The sequence below is a fragment of the Lolium rigidum genome, chromosome 2 (genome assembly GCF_022539505.1).
Source record: "Lolium rigidum isolate FL_2022 chromosome 2, APGP_CSIRO_Lrig_0.1, whole genome shotgun sequence".
NCBI lineage: Eukaryota > Viridiplantae > Streptophyta > Magnoliopsida > Poales > Poaceae > Lolium > Lolium rigidum.
Window position 1 is genome coordinate 135,601,884 of NC_061509.1, and position 18,342 is coordinate 135,620,225.

General features: G+C 48.4%; 1 protein-coding gene and 1 non-coding gene across 2 annotated transcripts; one reads left to right on the plus strand and one right to left on the minus strand.

Moving 5' to 3' along the window:
- The first annotated feature begins 3,131 nt into the window (after nt 1-3,131).
- On the plus strand, nt 3,132-3,204 carry TRNAF-GAA. Its single transcript has one exon. It is a non-coding gene; the product is annotated as a tRNA-Phe (tRNA).
- A 321-nt stretch (nt 3,205-3,525) lies between these two features.
- On the minus strand, nt 3,526-9,035 carry LOC124690139 (mitogen-activated protein kinase kinase kinase 3-like). The gene is made up of 11 exons (XM_047223568.1): nt 8,572-9,035; nt 7,361-7,861; nt 6,722-6,809; nt 6,515-6,577; nt 5,888-6,048; nt 5,727-5,802; nt 5,109-5,168; nt 4,906-5,013; nt 4,511-4,753; nt 4,032-4,150; nt 3,526-3,956 (listed from the first exon to the last, which is right to left on the minus strand). The coding sequence occupies exons 1-11, from the start codon at nt 9,033-9,035 to the stop codon at nt 3,737-3,739; spliced, it is 2,103 nt and encodes a 700-aa protein (XP_047079524.1). The 3' UTR covers nt 3,526-3,736.
- Nucleotides 9,036-18,342: the final 9,307 nt, after the last annotated feature.

Consider the following 18,342-nt stretch of genomic DNA (forward strand, 5'->3'; position numbering starts at 1 on the left):
CTAGCGCACGCTTTTGCGCCATCCCGCGCTCCAAAGTTGCCGTGTCGACTGCTGCGCACGCCATAAACGTCACGCGCGCGCACCCCAACCTTCCGGAAGTTTCACATCCGCCTCGTGTCGTTTCACCGCCCCCGCCTCGCTCCGCCTCCTACCTCGCTCAGCGCCGCCGCTCCGCCTCACGACGAGATGTTGCCCCGCCGCCACTCGACCTCTGGCTACCGCGGCGTCGGGGCACGGCCGAGCGGCACGTTCTTGTTGGAGATATGCCCAAGAGGCAATAATAAAAGTGGTTATTATATATCTTTATGTTTATGATAAATGTTTATATACCATGCTATAATTGTATTAACCGAAACATTGATACATGTGTGATATGTAAACAACAAAGAGTCCCTAGTATGCCTCTTAACTAGCTTGTTGATTAATGGATGATTAGTTTCATAATCATGAACATTGGATGTTATTAATAACAAGGTTATATCATTGTATGAATGATGTAATGGATACACCCATATTAAGCGTAGCATAAGATCTCGTCATTAAGTTATTTGCTATAAGCTTTCGATACATAGTTACCTAGTCCTTATGACCATGAGATCATGTAAATCACTTATACCGGAAAGGTACTTTGATTACACCAAACGTCACTGCGTAAATGGGTGGTTATAAAGGTGGGATTAAGTATCCAGAAAGTATGAGTTGAGGCATATGGATCAACAGTGGGATTTGTCCATCCCGATGACGGATAGATATACTCTGGGCCCTCTCGGTGGAATGTCGTCTAATGTCTTGCAAGCATATGAATAAAGTTCATAAGAGACCACATACCACGGTACGAGTAAAGAGTACTTGTCAGGAGACGAGGTTGAACAAGGTATAGAGTGATACCGAAGATCAAACCTCGGACAAGTAAAATATCGCGAGACAAAGGGAATTGGTATTGTATGTGAATGGTTCATTCGATCACTAAAGTCATCGTTGAATATGTGGGAGCCATTATGGATCTCCGGATCCCGCTATTGGTTATTGGTCGGAGTGAGTACTCAACCATGTCCGCATAGTTCACGAACCGTAGGGTGACACACTTAAAGTTGGATGTTGAAATGGTAGTACTTGAATATGGAATGGAGTTCGAATATTTGTTCGAAGTCCCGGATGAGATCACGGACATCACGAGGAGTTCCGGAATAGTCCGGAGAATAAGATTCATATATAGGATGTCATTTTATGTGAATTAAAATGTCGCGGAAGGTTCTAGAAAAGTCCGGAAGAAACCACCAAGGAAGGTGGAGTCCACATGGGACTCCACCTCCATGGCCGGCCAACCCTAGTGGGGGAGGAGTCCCAAGTGGACTCCCCTTAGGGAGCCGGCCACCCCCATATGGGAGGTGGAACTCCCACCTTTGGTGGGAGTCCTAGCTTAGCTAGGTTTCCCCTCCTTTTGGAAGGTTTTGGTTCGGGTCTTATTCGAAGACTTGGAGACCAACTCTTGGGGATCCACCTATATAATGAGGGGCCAAGGGAGGGGCCGGCCACCCCAAGACCACAACCTGGCCGCCCCCTTGAGTGGCCGGCCACCCCCTCCCAAACCCTAGCCGCCCCTCTCCTCCATAGCTCCCGCGCGCTTTAGCGAAGCTCCGCCGGAGTTCTCCACCGCCACCGACACCACGCCGTCGTGCTTCGTCGGATTCAAGAGGAGCTACTACTTCCGCTGCCCGCTGGAACGGGAGGTGGACGTCGTCTTCATCAACAACCGAACGTGTGACCGAGTACGGAGGTGCTGCCCGTTCGTGGCGCCGGAACCGATCGTGATCAAGATCTTCTACGCGCTTTTGCAAGCGGCAAGTGAACGTCTACCGCAGCAACAAGAGCCTCATCTTGTAGGCTTTGGAATCTCTTCAAGGGTGAGACTCGATACCCCCTCGTTGCTACCGTCTTCTAGATTGCATCTTGGCTTGGATTGCGTGTTCGCGGTAGGAAAATTTTTGTTTTCTATGCAACGTTATCCTACAGTTCTACACCGAGATCCGCAGCGGCGACGAGCGCATCGGGCTCGGGACATTCGAGGCGGCGCACGAGGTGGCGCGCGCCTATGACGCGATCGCCTGGCGCCTCAGCCGCTCCCGTCGGACGATGAACTTCCACGACGTGTGGATGCGGGAGCAGGCGGAAGCGCTCGCACGACCGCCTCCGGCCGTCACGCGCGAGCAGCAGCAGCGCCAGCGCGAGCTCGAGCAGCGGCTCGTCATCGCGGAGCGGGACGAGTGCCTCGACCTCGAGTGGGCGCGCCAGTTCCTGAAGGACGTTGCCGCGATGGAGGCCTTCTACGCGAAGAAGGAAGAGGAGAAGGCGGCGGCGGCGAAGAAGAAGAAGGTGGATCGCGAGGAGCGGAGGGCGAAGTCAGCGGCGAGGAAGAAGGAGAGGGAGGAGAAGGCCGCGAGGAAGGCAGAGGAGAAGAAAAACGACGTCGGCCCATCGACGATCGTCCTCTCCTCCTCCTTTGAGTGGACATCCACTCCGGTGTCGGACACCACTCACTCGTCGGATTTCGACTGGGATTCCGAGTAGTTTAGGGTAGTTTCAAAATAAATGTGGTTGTAGCATCGAAGTTTGCAATATATTTCGTATTTCCAGTTAATTTTTTAATGTTTTGTTTGATATATTACCAACGCAAAATATGATCAAAATGTTGTTTGCGCCGCGCTACACGCTGCATAATGGAGTGTCCGGCGAAGGAACTTTTTAAGCGCCCGAGTACGTGTTGTATGGCAAGAGAAAATTAACGCAACGCGCGGTAAGCGTTTACAACGCGGTCGCATCCACATATAGCTCGCCGAATTTTAGTGCGCCTATTAGAGATGCTCTAATACACTGTTAAATATGGAGCTAATCTCTTTGCGAACGATTAGCTCTGAAGTTGCTGGTCTATGCAACGAAATATTAAAGTTGCTGGTTCGTGCAACTTTCACCCCAAGACTTACTGGTATGTGCAATTTCCTCTCAGTTGGGAGAGCGTCAGACTGAAGATCTGAAGGTCGGGTGTTCGATCCACCCTCACCACAAAAGACACTCTTTTTTTGTTTTCTTTTTACATGCAATGTATTCTTTGAACTAGCGAAATTGTCAAAACAGCGGGGATAGCTCAGTTGGGAGAGCGTCAGACTGAAGATCTGAAGGTCGGGTGTTCGATCCACCCTCACCGCAATTTATACTGTTTTCCTTTTTTTTTTTCTTTTCCTTTTTACATGTTCTGTTTTTTTAACAACCTTTAACATTTTCATTTGGGATGATGCAAAAACCTCGGCGGCAAAAGAAGCTAACAGCCTGCCTGCCATGGGGCTCAAACGCATCATTTAGTTGGTTACGCAAGTGCAGTGTTGTTGGGGCTTTTGTTGGTAAACAGGAATATGCGGTACTATATATCTTCTCGTAGCAATATGCCGACGCGGGAACAAAAATGAACTGGCCGGTATTTGCAGGCATGCCGTCTATACAACCTTCAAAATCCTCGGTACATCAAAATCACATCATTGAAGGTTATCTGTGCTTCTAAATTATATTGCTATACAATGACTGTTTACAAATTCTGCAGAGTCCAATGTCAATAGTCTACAAGCGCCTCAGATATCAGATCAGAATAGTCATAGTTACAACAGATTATCTCGACCAAAACATCTCTGTTCCCTACCCTTGGTCTCAAATGTCTAAATACTGTCATAGAACCTACAGATCAGACTCAGTATCTCCTCGGTGAGCCATATGGGCTCGGTGGTCTCAACTGGCCGATGTCGAGCCAAGGATCTGGAACCGCCGTGCTTAGTCTCATCTGGTTCTGCGTGTAATCCACTGGGTGTGGTGGGGAAGGCAGGCAACTCCAGTTTGATTGCTTGAACTGCCGCAACGGGCTTGAGCACGGGGACACCGGCAGAGACATGTTTGCTCTCGCAGCAATTGGACTGGTATATGAAGATGATGGTTGTCAGTCGAGATGCTTGGATACCAGCATAGATTGAAAAGAGCAGTCACTATACCTGGAGGCATTGCGAGGCGAAGGATAAGCTGTGGCAAATCCAGCGAAATCTCTCGCACGCAGTCCACCAATATCCCGTAGAGGGGTAATGCCTCTCTTTGTTAAAGTTTCTCTGTTTGACTGAACCAAATTCGAGGAAGGGCAAACATAATCAGCATATATGACCAACCATCTTAGGGCATGATGTAGAGTGAGTAATGGCAGAATCTAGAAAAGAGGTGCTCAATATTCTTTCAAACCGAGAATGCACAATTATCTAAAGAATATCGACAGTTTGATTCGTAACCAACTAACCAATTGCTGCACTGTTACTAACAAACGTGTGTCACAAGATTTAATTTCCACACTAGAATTAAAAAGCAAGATTCTATTTATTTTACGGGTGCTTGGAAAGGGCAGAACACAATATCTGGATATGTTAAGAATCTTTGGAAAATGAACATTAAAATGGGAAGAAAGCTTGTAGAAAGAAGAACTCGCCTTTTTATGCCTTGCCTCCACAGGGGTAGATAGTCCATTACTCAACGGGGTTGCTCTGCATTTTTCCGCTCTTATTGCTTGATGGTCATGAACAAAAGGGTGACCCAGTAACTGTGTTGCAGAGGGGCGCTGTGCTGGATCACGCATTAAACACAAACTCAGGAAATCGTTCCCTTCTTTCGAAATACTTAGTGGAATTTCTGGTGCATCTTTACTATTTGCAATCTTAAATAACGCAGGCACCTGCAAAACCAAGGATCAGAGAAGATGATTGTTGCTCCACTATCAGAATAAGAAGGCATAGAATGCCAGTTATTTCAACTACAAAGAGCGAAATGGCAGATCCAAGCAAACAGAAAAATGTCATCAAAATATAAGATGAACTGAAAGCATACATCTTCATACGGATGCCAAGGATGTCTACCAGTTGCCATTTCAATAATTGTACAACCAAGGCTCCAGATATCAACCGCAAGACTGTACCCTTTGTTATTCATTACGACCTGCAGATTTTGCAGTAAATTTGGGACAAAATTTTGTTAGAAGTTTAAACCGTACGCAAATTTTGTTCAAATGGCATAACTGCAAAATAGCATACCTCCGGAGCCATCCAGTATGGGCTTCCTCTGAAAGAGCGTATTTCAGCAAAAGAAGTTATCTGTTTCAAGTTTCATCATAAGAAAGAAAGTGAGATGGAGAAGGAAACAAAACTATGGAAATTTTTCTTTGTCGATTGCAGGAAATGATATCAATAAACATCACAACATGTTTTTTCTTTGGAATACATTGCCAGCCCCAAAATTGAGAATTTTTCTGGAGTTTGTGGAAAATCATGACAGCAGAAAGCACGAAACATTCTTTGAGTACTCTCAACCTTATGACACAAGTGTTTATGTTCAAGCATACTTTGTTTTAATCATATATATTTGCCAACCCCTATATTAAGGAGATTATCTGAAGTGTGTGGAAAATAATGAAAAAGAAAGCACAAAACATACTTTGACTATTTCCCTATTATCAACCTTATGATGCAAGTGTTTATGTCCAAACCCCAGTATATGTGAGAGATTCAAATATAATCCCCTGAGTTGCTTGGTTGAGTGGCCAAGGAGACAAGATTACTACTTGAGTGGACGTGCGAATGAGTTTTCTAATGACCCTTCTGCACATATGCACAAAACAAAACCTCTTGTAAAAAATAAGAGAAACTGCATACATGTTTAGCCACACCGAAGTCAGCAAGTTTGACATCGCCAGTAGGGCTGACAAGTATGTTTGCTCCTTTTATGTCTCTGCCAAGCACATTATGAAATTATCTTTGTATTCAATTCTGACCAAGAAACAATAAACGGAGTAGGATAGTTTACACTACAGTACCTGTGCACAGTATTCCTTCCATGCAAATAGGCAAGTCCAGAAAGGATCTGCCGTGTATAGTTACGGATCACAGGTTCCCTAAAAGGACCATAATCTCTTAGTAATTTATGAATTGAACCGCCAGAAACATATTCAAGATAGATGGAGAGAGCTTCATCAGTCTGTCCAGAATAATACATAACTAGGTCAGTGATAATCAGTATTTCAAGATGTATGTTTATATAAAAAATGGTAATTACTTAATATAATACAGAGGTAGTGAAAAAATAGAAAATACAAGAGAAACTGAGGTGAAGCTTTCATCTCTACTATACCGTTAGTATAACAGTTTATCTATCACATCCAAATGAAGCAAAGGTAGTATTCTGAGAGAGAAAGTTTCTCACAGCATCTGGACATATTACCAGCCATTATCTTCCACTGAACTATGTGAGTAACATTGTACGGAGTACTAATTACCAAAAGATAATGCAGAACACAGAATAAAATATGCCCGAAAGGGCCCATAACAAGAACATGTAGGGTGAAAACACATAAATTTTGAGCCTACGTTTCACTCAAATGGTAGCGTCAGTTATCACATGAATCTCTTTTCTTTTTTGCAAGGAGTTATCACATTAATCTCACCAGTTTACTCCCATAGTATTGCACAATGTTTTGGTGTGAGAGTTGACTAAGCAAATCTACTTCCTGGCAATACAAAAAATAGATAACAAGTTAGTAAATAAATCGACAATATACATGGTGATCAAGATCTCACAAAGATGGATAGCTGCATGCTACAGGTATAAAAATACAGTTGCTTCGGATAGTGATTGGGGTGGAGAAATTAACCTGATTCAACTGTCTAAGCCGTTCTTTCGAATTTGAATCATCCAAAATAACTTGAACCTCCTTGATTGCACAAAACTGCCCACTTTCCCTGCATAACACACAGTTAAGATCAATCAGAAGATCCGAACAACAGAGGCGTCAAGAATGAAGTAATTTTACAGATAGTTCTAAGGCTTTCTTGCATCTGATGCTAAAATGTGAAACATACACCGCTTTTCGTTTTGGACAACTAGAACCATATATATCTAATAGTTATGATTTCCCATTTACTAGCTTACCCAGTTGAATAAGTGTGTCCACATCAGTATCAAACATCCATGCATACATGTCAGAATTACACTTCTTTGATTTAAAAAGATCTCCAAAAAGAGTGACAACAGTCAAGTGGAAGCTGCATTAATGGCATGCTGTATTTTATAATTATATTTTTCCTATAAAGGGCGATACAAGGCGATACAAGCAATCAGAGTTTTACACCCAGTCTGTGCATAGCTAGGATGCACTTAATGGCATGCTGTATTTTGCTGCTATAGATTTATAGTCTACAGAAGTACATATAAACAAAGTATGGGAGTTTGTTCTACACGAATATTCGAACTTTAGCAGAAAAGAATCTGAACTGTACTTTCACTTTCATACCTGTTGAATCCAAGGTACACCTGACCAAATGTGCCGCTACCTAACAACTTCCCCTTCTTCCACTGTGATTGGGATTGGGTAGAAGCAATGCTAGATGAAGGGAGGGGCAGGCTAGAAGCTGGGACCGGAGGAAGAGGCAAGGGTTGAGGTGAAATCCTTAGATCATCCATCCTTTTCAGTGGTGACCTTGGGCTGAAACCAAAATCTCTCTGACCTGCATCACTGGCAGAAAAGGCATGTCCTCTTGGCCCAGGGGAAAGACTTCCTGTTCTTGCTCTGAGTGCATCATCGGGCATTCTGCCAAGCGAGCGACTGGCTTCACCCGTTGAAGGCTCGAAGCTTTGCCGACGAACTTCCCCCACGCTGTTGATAGGTGCCTCAAAGAACCTGTTGTGCTCCTGGAGAGCACTGCATGAGGCGAAGTGCTTGCCTTCCACCATGCCCTTAAGCCCGTCAGGTGGCATAGTCTTTCCTCTAGAGTAGACAACTGGATCTGTATATCTGCAGAGTGCACCAACCAACAGTAAATATCAGAGAATATACAAGGGCTGCATTGCTGCAACATGAAGCTGTCAGACAATAACATAGGCCAAATTTGGCAAGAGCACAGTAATAAAAATGATCCGCAATAGAGAAGGGGAAAAAACAGTACTATCGTTGTGTTCAGATTTACGATGGGGTAATAAATAAAAAGAATAAAATTCAAGTGCATCATTCCTTGCAACGACTAAACAATGCTGTCCTTATGATTGGCGCCTCGACACCGTTTCCTATTGGACAGTGTAGTACTATAGAGTAGACAATCTTGTATGTAGAGTATAAAGAAATGAAAAATGGTTGAACGACTGACGCGGTTTGGGACTTTTACACCCCAAGTCCACGGCGACTACTAAACAAAGATAAAAGGTCCTGGTCCTTTTTTCAGAAAAAGAAAAGATAAAAGGTCCTGGACAGACAAAGCAGACCAAGCACGGAAGAGGTCAACGGCTGTAGTTTGGTGCGAAGCCTCACTGCTTGTCACTCAACTTAAAACCCCTAGATCACAGGCATTCACTAAGTTCGTAGGCAGTTCACCAGCACAATCAGTACCGACTGAATTGCCCGGAGTAATCATGTCCAATTTGAGTAATAGTCACAGTGGGAAACGTGGCAATTACGCTAACAATCACAGCAAAAATCAGTAAACGACCATCACGTAACCCAACAATTACCTGTAAGTTCGTTGATCCTCCTCCTCATCATCATCAAACGATTCCGACGAGCTGGCGCTGGACACGGACGCCGCCGCGGACGCGCAGCCCCCGCACGCGGCAGCCAGGGAGGACGCGAGGGGAAGCGGCGCCGACTTGTACCGCGGCCGCGGGAGCGGATGCCCCTGTCCCTCCGCCCGAAGCTCCGTCCCTCCCCTTCCTCCGCCGCATCGCGAGACGGCGCCGGTCTGCTGCCGCGCCGGCGGCGGCGGCGGCGGCGAGTCGAGGCCGTGCGGCTTAGCCGCCCCCCGCGGGGTGGACGGCAAGGGGGAGGCGCAGGCGGACGCGTAGGCGGACGCGTAGGCGGAGGAGGTGCCGGCGTCGACGGAGTTGCGCGGCGGCGAGGAGGCCGCGGAGGCGGGCGCCGCGCTGTGCTTGGCCTTGGACCTGGACCTGGACTTCCGGCCGGGCCACCACAGGGGCATCGCCGCCGAGCCGCTAGGGATTCCGTTCCGCCGGAGCTCTGGAGCCGGTGGCGCGCGAAAGCGGGAGGGATCGAGGGAGCAGGCCGCCGGGTCTGCTCTTGGTTTCGTGGAGGAAGAGGAGAATGTGAAGAGCAGTAATGAGTGCGTCACAGCAGAGCTGCCGCCGCGACGACGAGTGTCAAGTGTCGTCGTGCTGCTCTGCGCGTGGGGTTAATGCCACTGCCCAGGTTTGTGGGGTCGGGCGCGGTGGGCCCGCCTGGACAGTGAGCGGCGGCTCGACGTGCCGCCCGTGGTGTGGGCTGGGCGGCTGTCGTTCGTTCCCAGCCGTACGGAATGCGGCATGGTGATCGCTGATCGGGCCTCCCGGGTCATTGGTCAGGTGGGCCCAGTATGGGAATGAGAATGTCGCACGAAATTTGTGCCTGCTGGGCCCACCGCGGCGAGCCGGGGAAACTGGTGATGGCGTGGCGCCATGGCTTCTACCTACTGTGCCAAATGGGTGGTTATCAGCGATCTGACACGCTGGTCTTTTGAATCCAGAGTTGACACTTTTAGGTTCCAGCTGCCTTGCAAAATGCAAATGCTAGCGACATGCCGTGAATTTTCGTGCAAACATCAAGATGCAAGAGCATGAACGGTACTGGGCAGATCGAGCTGGCACCGGGAATGCACGTGCTCTCCATCTAAAATCATTTAGAACAACACTCCCTCCTTCCATGTATGGATTTTGTTTAAATTTGGCAAAGTTAAGACATCTACCATGAGGCAGGGGAAGTAGAAAAAAATTAAAAACGGCACAACAAGAGGGAGGAAAGAGAGAATGTGTGTGTGTGTGTGTTTAGCAATGCAAACAAAAAAAACTACTTTGCCAGCATTTCTGAAACTGGATAGGTATATTTTTTCAACACCAACACGCAGATGACCACGCAACATACACGCAGATGAGATGCAAACAACACACATTCACACATACACACACACGCACGCACGCACAACTGTCCCACGTATTTACACACGAGCACAACAAACAACGCACACATAGAGGCCCACATGTCAATGGGACAAAAGAATGAAGGGGAACACTAAGACTGAATTGCTAAATGTTTTAAGTATTTGGCTTTGGTTGGCAAAATGACAAGTTGGCTACAAGTTATAAGAGAGTTGCTAAAATTTAAACTGGGGGACCATATATAGGGGTTGTGTTTTTTTCACAACTAATAAAATGGTTACTGGGGAATTTCTAGGAAGGCAGTTGAAAATGAGCTCTGTTGGGAGCCGCCACTCTCTATATTAATGTGAGGAATGTAGCCCACATAGAATAATCATTGAATATATCATGGGCCCAGATATTAATTAGAGTATAATTTGTCTTTCCTTTGTGCATGGTTAGAGTCAAACAGAGAACGAATGGTGATTGGGCAGGAAATTAATTAGCATTAGGAGCACCAATAAGAGGCGTATCAAAATCCCACGACCACATCACAAATCCCATGAAGGGGAAAGCATGGGCCTCTTCACAATCTTCCACGAAGAGGTCACCATGACACAAACCGCTAAGCCAACTAGGAGGCCACCCTCCAACAGTAACAAGTGCATGGTCTCTCACTCAAACAAATTGTGGTGGAGAGCTCAACACCTATGCAAGAATGCAAAACAAGAACACCAAGGGTGCTCAAATCCTCCGCTCTCAAATCCCACCAAAACGACAAGCGCTGGGGACAAATTAGAGAGGATGAACAATTAAGGAAATCAACCAATCACTCCAAGATCTAGAATCAATGGTTTCCCCTCACTTAGAGGAGGAATTGATTGGTGGACGTTGTAGATCTGGATCTTCTCTTTCAAATCCCTCAAAAAGATGAAAAATGATAGGAGGGATTGAGAGGAAGAAAGCTTTTTAAGGAAAACAATGGAGGTATATTTTCGTGCTCAAGAACTCTAGAAACTGGGGAAGAATACTCCTTTATAGCTGAAAGAATCGTATGGGCACATAGAGGGGGGGTGAAAAGGTGTTAATCAAAAAAATCAATTTATGATTGACACAAAGGTAAATCGTCTAGATATGAAATTAGGTGAACTTACCTAAATGACAGGTGCATGCGAAAACACAAGATACAACATACACGTAGTGAAGTGCGGTAAAATGATAGAGGTAACCGAGAGAAGAGCACGCGGAGACACAAGGATTGATTCCCGTAGTTCCTTTCTTTTGAGCGGAAGTACGTCTACGTTGAAGGGGTGTGGTGCCACGATGGCCTACCAATAGCACAAAGGCATCACCCTATTCTCCGGTGAGCAAACCATGAAAGTTAACTCATGCTCCACTAAGCGGTAACCTTGAAGGTGGCAACCGGAACCTTTACACCAAGTATGGGGCACATATCCACAATCAAATTGGAGGCTCCCAAATGATGCCCTTGAAGCTTTACACAAGAACTAGCTTTAGGACAACCTAAAAAATATCCACAAACAACACACGAAGAAACGCGAAGGATTTGAGTGGTGGTAACAAATCGGTTTGGTGGGATTGTAGATCTAGGGCTTCTCCTTCACTCCTCCAAGAAATAAGGTGTTTGGGTGGAGCAATGATGAGATCTAGATGAATTATGAAGCCTAGTAATGGTGGAGAGAGAGAGAGAGTGTGTGGGTCGTCAGAGTTTCGAGGTAGGAGGAGATCCCTTTAATAAAACTGGACGTTGGGAAAAGCGAGGGTTTTTCTGGCCCAGTCAGACCTTCCGGGCTTGGCCGGTACACTCCGGCTGGCCGGACTGGTTCGACTAGGGCTGGACATTCCAGTTGAGGCTACTGCGAGCAAGCCGGCTGCTCTGCCGTGCTCGGATCAAGGACTGGACTGAACTTTTTTACTTTTACAATTACTAATAGTAATTTTTAAAAGTTTTTGATATTAATGGAAATATACAACTTCTGTAATAATTTATCGACCCTACAGGTTTGCGATGGTATTTTTTGCAATAATTTGTCATTGAAAATATTCAACTTTCGTTGTAATTTGATTTTCGCGGTCATTTTTCGGGTCTGCACTTTTTATAGACTTATTTGTTCATCTTCGATAGTAATAGCAGTAATTCATTTGTAGAAATATTCAACTATTGCAATATTTTTGTGGGTGTCGTGTCAATTACAAAATATATTGTTAACTACCTAATAGCAATTCTTTAAGGATGGATAATTTCTCAATGACTGTTATCACCAGAATTTGACCGGATCAGAGGTGGGCCGTGATCAAGATGGGCTTGAAGAATATATGTATAGAAGAAATACGTGAATCGGCCTTACATGCAAAGTTTGGGCTAGTTTGCCCGTGTATCTGTACCATAGTAGGATACGTGTCGGTTAGGAGTTAGAGTTTTACCCGTGCACGGTTAGGTGCACACCTGAATTAGAAAGTCCCCTGGACTATAAATATGTATCTAGGGTTTATGGAATAAACAACAACCAACGTTCAACACAAATCAATCTCGGCGCATCGCCAACTCCTTCGTCTCGAGGGTTTCTCCAGTAAGCACCATGCTGCCTAGATCGCATCTTGCGATCTAGGCAGCATAAGCTTGTCTACGTTGTTCATGCGTTGCTCGTGCTGAAGCCTTTTTGATGGCGAGCAACGTAGTTATCTTAGATGTGTTAGGGTTAGCATTGTTTTTCGTATCATATGCTGTCGTAGTGCAACCCTTATACATCTAGCCGCCCTTACACCTATCTTAGGTGTAGGGGCGGCACCCCCTTGATCATTGTTTAGTAGATCCGATCCGTTACGGTTGCTCCTTGATTCTTCAAGGATTAGTTTAATATCCGCAATAGTTAGGCCTTACAAAGGGTTGGAGGATCCGGCGGCGTGTAGGGTGTAGTTTGCTAGCCCTAGACAGGATGTTCGGGGATCAACCTCGTGTTGGTTTTTAGGCCCTGTCTAGGATCGGCTTACGATCACCGTACGCGAGCGCGAGGCCCAATCGTGAGTAGGATGATCCGATTATGCGGTGAAAACCCTAAATCGTCGTAGATCGCTTTAGCTTTATCTTGATCAAGCAGGACCACCATATATTCGTACACCTCGTACGAATCATGGGTGGATCGGCTCTTTGATCCGATTCACAGGACAACCTGAGAGCCGATCGAGGCTCGTATTTAACGTTTACGTGTAGGCCATGCAGGAAACTAAGCGAGGCATCATCCAACACCTTCACGACCGGTATAGGTCAGGTGGCACGCCCTTGCGACGAGCATCGGACGTGTGACCGGAAGGCTTTGCGGGCCGTCGCTCCGAGGGACCGGGGCCGGCCGCAGCCCTAGTTGTTCCCGGCTCGCGGTGTTGCCGGTCGCTGCCCGCCGGTGGGTTTCGACCGCAACACATTGCGGCACGCCCGGTGGGACCATCTTCGACATCCACCGCATCGCCATCTACATCCGAGATGGCGGAAAGCACTCCGGTCAAGTACGAGGATCGCGCCGACGAGCTCAAGAAGAAGCATGACGAGATCAAGGCGGTCCTCAAAGCCGACCTCATCGGCTCTTTCCACGAACCCGCTCCCATGGCGTCGGGTGGAAGGGGTTCTCACCCGAAGGCGCGCTCGATGGAGTGGACCTGTCCGCCCGTCGAGAAGAACACACCGGGTCGCTGCGTCGGGAGATCAACTTCATGGTGGCTCATTCGGCTGCACCGCCACTCGAGAGCACTGGTGAACACTTTGGAGCGTGTCGCTCTGCGCGTGATCCGGAAATCATGGGCCATCGGTATTCTCCGTCGGGACCAGCTGCGGGGACTTACAAAGGAGAAATACCATTCCGGTCCCGTCCACCGCTGCCGTTCGCGTTGGCAGCACCGAAGTGCCGAACTCATCGGCATACGTCGTCTACAAGATTGTTGGTGATCGTAGTGACTACCAATTCCTACCGAGGCGCCCAAGGAGATCCCGCACGGATACACGTGCGCATACGTGCCGGACCGCGTGCACGGGCACTCTCGAACCAGGCTGCAACGAGCGGGGGCCTGCGGAACAGCGGGAGGAACGTCGGGAGCGGATCTTGAGAAGCAAACGTGGTTAGCTAAGTACGCCACTCCGACAAACCTCCGGAGCGCAGCTCCTGCGGTTGGCTCGGAAGCTGGAAAAGCAAGCATGGTTGGCCAAGTATGCCACCCGACGAATCTTCGGGGTTCGACACCTTCGACCATCACCGCGGATCAGATTTGTACAATTCGAAAGATCGGTTCGGCATGATGCCGAAAAGGAAGACGTTCGGCTATACCAAGCCGTACCCCAACGAGTACGAATTGATCCCGCTACCACCCAAATATCGGCTCCCGGACTTCACAAAGTTTAGTGGATCGGATGGTTCCGGCTCCATCGAGCATGTGAGCCGATATTTGGCACAGGTGGGCACGATCTCGGCGTCGGACGAGCTGCGTGTGAGGTTCTTCGCACGGTCCCTCACGGGATCGGCTTTCGGGTGGTACACATCGCTGCCACCGAACTCAATCCGGACTTGGAAGCGAGTTGGAAGAAGCAGTTCCATGAGCGAGTATCACTCAGAGGCTTCCGAGGCTGGCATTGCCGATCTAGCACAAGTACGGCAGAAGCGCGGGGAAACGAGTGTCGGAATACATCCGGCGCTTCGGGACCGTGAGGAACCGATGCTATTCGGTTCACGTAAGTGAAAAAGAAGCGATCGAGTTGGCGGTGGTGGGTCTCTCATCATCGATCAAGGACGTGGCCTCCCAAGCGAGACTCCCTTCATTGGCGCATATGGTGCGAAGGCTGTCAGCATATGAGCAGCGCCACCCAGATGTTTACCAGGACAAATTCAAGCGTGCGGTGGTCCTGGTTGAGGCAGACGAGGATGAAGGTGCTGCGGAAGATCGAGAGGTAGCCGTGGCTGAATGGACTCGAGCGGCAGGCCCCGTGTCCTGCAAGTGGGTTAAGCCACAAGGCCCTCCAAAAGGGTTCGACTTCGACGTGACCAAAACTGAGCAGATTTTCGATCTCTTACTCACGGAGAAGCATATAAAGGTACCCGAAGGCCACAAGATCCCCACGGTGCGGGAGGCTGAACGGAAAGCCATCTCGCAAGTGGCATAACACGTTCACCCACACCACTAACGACTGCAGGGTGTGGCGTCGGCGAGATCCAAATGGCGATAGAAAAAGGGCGGTTAATTTTCAACCGAGTACGCCATGAAGGTCGACACACACCCCTTCCCCGCCGTTAACATGGTGGAGTATACTTACCATGGAGGGTGCCGACCAGATTTCTCGTGCAATATCAACATGGTGGGACATGGGCACCACTCTGGTAAGGACGGAGATGAGGGCAGCTGCTCTCATAGCAAAGACACAGAGGAAGCCGCTCCACGCAATCGGCTCCGCCACGACGGCAAGCGCTACGTCACAGAGGGAGAAGTGAAGAACATAAGATATCAGCGACCTCTCTCTGATCACCTCCTCAACAAGTATGTGGGTCGACACGACCAACGCCGACGATACAACGACGATGATGAAAAAGATCGTCTGGCTAGGGACGACAGGAGACGTCGTCGGCATGATCACGATGAGGAGCGATACGAGCGCCACGCCAAGGAAAAGTCGAGGGAGCAAGACGACGTGGATAGGCACTTGGGACTGCCCCTTCTTCGGACAACTGCTGGGATTCGGGAATGAGCCGATTGCCAACAATCGGAAGCGCCGAGAATGCAAAAGAAGAAGAAGGATGCGGCTAACGTGTCCGTGTTCAAGCGTCTAGGGCCTCTCCCGCCTCGGAACAAGCATGCTGAGTCCGCTCGGGTGGAAGATCTCGAGGAACTAGAGGACGATGATGAAGAAGACAAGTATCATCCGCCAAGGTGGTGCCCTGATGGGCTCAGCCGTTCCCAGAAGCGAGGGGTCCAGCGTCTGCGTGGGTTGGAGGAAGCTGAAAGATTATACCTGCACACGTTGAGGAAGGCACGGCCTGATCTGGCCGCCAAAATTCAGCGAACCCTGGACGAAGAAGGTCGGCCACAAAGAAAAGAGTGGCGTCCCGGACAAAGGAAAGCCGATGATGAGACATCGGCTGGCACAAACATGGTCTTCATCCTTCCAACGGAGTTTAGCGCTCCGGGATTATACGAAGCACCCGTAGCACAAGCGGACTCGCGGCCCACGGCCGGTCATCTTTGAGAAGCCACGAGAAAGAAGTTACGAGCATCCGAAGGCCACTGTACTGCGAGGATACATCAATGGGCAGCTCTGTCAACAAAATGTTGGTGGACACGGAGCGGCGAGTTAACATTATGCCATACTCCATGCTACGTCGGTTGGGACGCTCCGGCTCGGATCCGATCAAGACCAATGTAACACCGAGCGATTTCAACGGCCAAGCATCGACGCACAAGGTGTTACGAATGTGGATCTGACCGTAGGAAAGAAAACTGTCCCTACGACGTTCTTTATTGTCGACAGCAAAAGCTCCTATGCTATCCTACTAGGGAGAGATTGGATCCACGCCAACTGTTGCATTCCATCCACGATGCACCAATGCCTAATACAGTGGGATGGAGATGAAGTCGAAGTCGTCCACGCAGATGATTCAGCCGAGATTTCGACGGCTGGCATGAACGTTTGGGAGACATCAGGCCAAGAGCCACTCTCAGGCATCAATTTGGACGACTGCGAGCACATCGACGTGACAAAGAACGGGGTTAGGCTGGTTTTATCCACCGGCCTGACCGTGTAACAAAGGCAAACATCAATGGACGAACGTGGCGATGCCGATCCAAGTGATCGGCCCCAAGGATCTATGGAGGAACGTTACAAAACCTTCATCGAGCAAGCAACGTGGAGGCCGATTCCAGCAATCGGCCAAAATTATCCTCACCTTCCATTCTGCCTGGGTTCAACGCCAATCTAATGGGAAATGGGGTTACATCGGCTAATAAGCTAGAAGAAGTCCACACTGGTCCTAATCGAGCCGATGTCCACACATAGCGCCCTGGCTAGCCACAGAGCCGATTTCAGCAGTTCCCTGACAGAATCGACTCGGGGGGCACCTAATCGGATGAACATGCACAGTAAAACCTTGGCTAATCACAGAAGCCGATTTCAGCAGTTACCTGGCAGAATCGGCTCGGGGAGGACCTAGTCAGATGAGCATGTGCGATACATGTGCAGTAAGATATTGGGGGCCGATAGAAAAATCGGCCCGTAAAAAAAATATTTCGCATGATATGTAAGGGACAAAGCCGATGCACGGCCATCGACTCTAGCACAAATTTTATGGAATCTACCAGTAGCATGTGCAAAACACAAGGATCTCTAGCTCTGTGTCAGAGGAGTTCTACTTCTGAGCCGTTGTGATTATCGACTTTCAATGGAGGAGGGGTGATCGGCTCTGGCTGGCTCTGCATGATAGTTCTCTCAGACATGATCTAGCCCAGGTCCATTTGTCTGAATGGCGTGCCCTCGTCTCTGTTTCGCCTTGAGCGAGACTCGGGGGGGGGGGGGGCAGCTGGCCTGGTGGATGCTCTGTTTTTTGAAAGCCGATTGGGTGACCATCGGCTAGTCCTGCGCCGCGATTTTCGTCAAGGGTGGTGATTGATACGTCTCCGACGTATCGATAATTTCTTATGTTCTATGCCATATTATTGATGATACCTACATGTTTTATGCACACTTTATGTCATATTCGTGCATTTTCTGGAACTAACCTATTAACAAGATGCCGAAGTGCCGATTCTTTGTTCTAGCTGTTTTTGGTTTCGAAATCCTAGTAAGGAAATATTCTCGGAATTGGACGAAATCAAAGCCCAGGGGCCTATTTTTCCACGAAGCTTCCAGAAGTCCGAAGACGAAACGAAGAGGGGCCACGGGGTGGCCAAACCCTAGGGCGGCGCGGCCCCACCCTTGGCCGCGCCGGCCTATGGTGTGGGCCCCCCGTGCCGCCTCTTGACTTGCCCTTCCGCCTACTTAAAGCCTCCGTGACGAAACCCCCGATGCGAGAGCCACAATACGGAAAACCTTACCGAGACGCCGCCGCCGCCGATCCCATCTCGGGGGATCCGGGAGATCGCCTCCGGCACCCTGCCGGAGAGGGGAATCATCTCCCGGAGGACTCTACACCGCCATGGTCGCCTCCGGAGTGATGAGTGAGTAGTTCACCCCTGGACTATGGGTCCATAGAAGTAGCTAGATGGTTGTCTTCTCCTCATTGTGCTTCATTGTTGGATCTTGTGAGCTGCCTAACATGATCAAGATCATCTATCCGTAATTCTATATGTTGTGTTTGTCGGGATCCGATGGATAGAGAATACTATGTCATG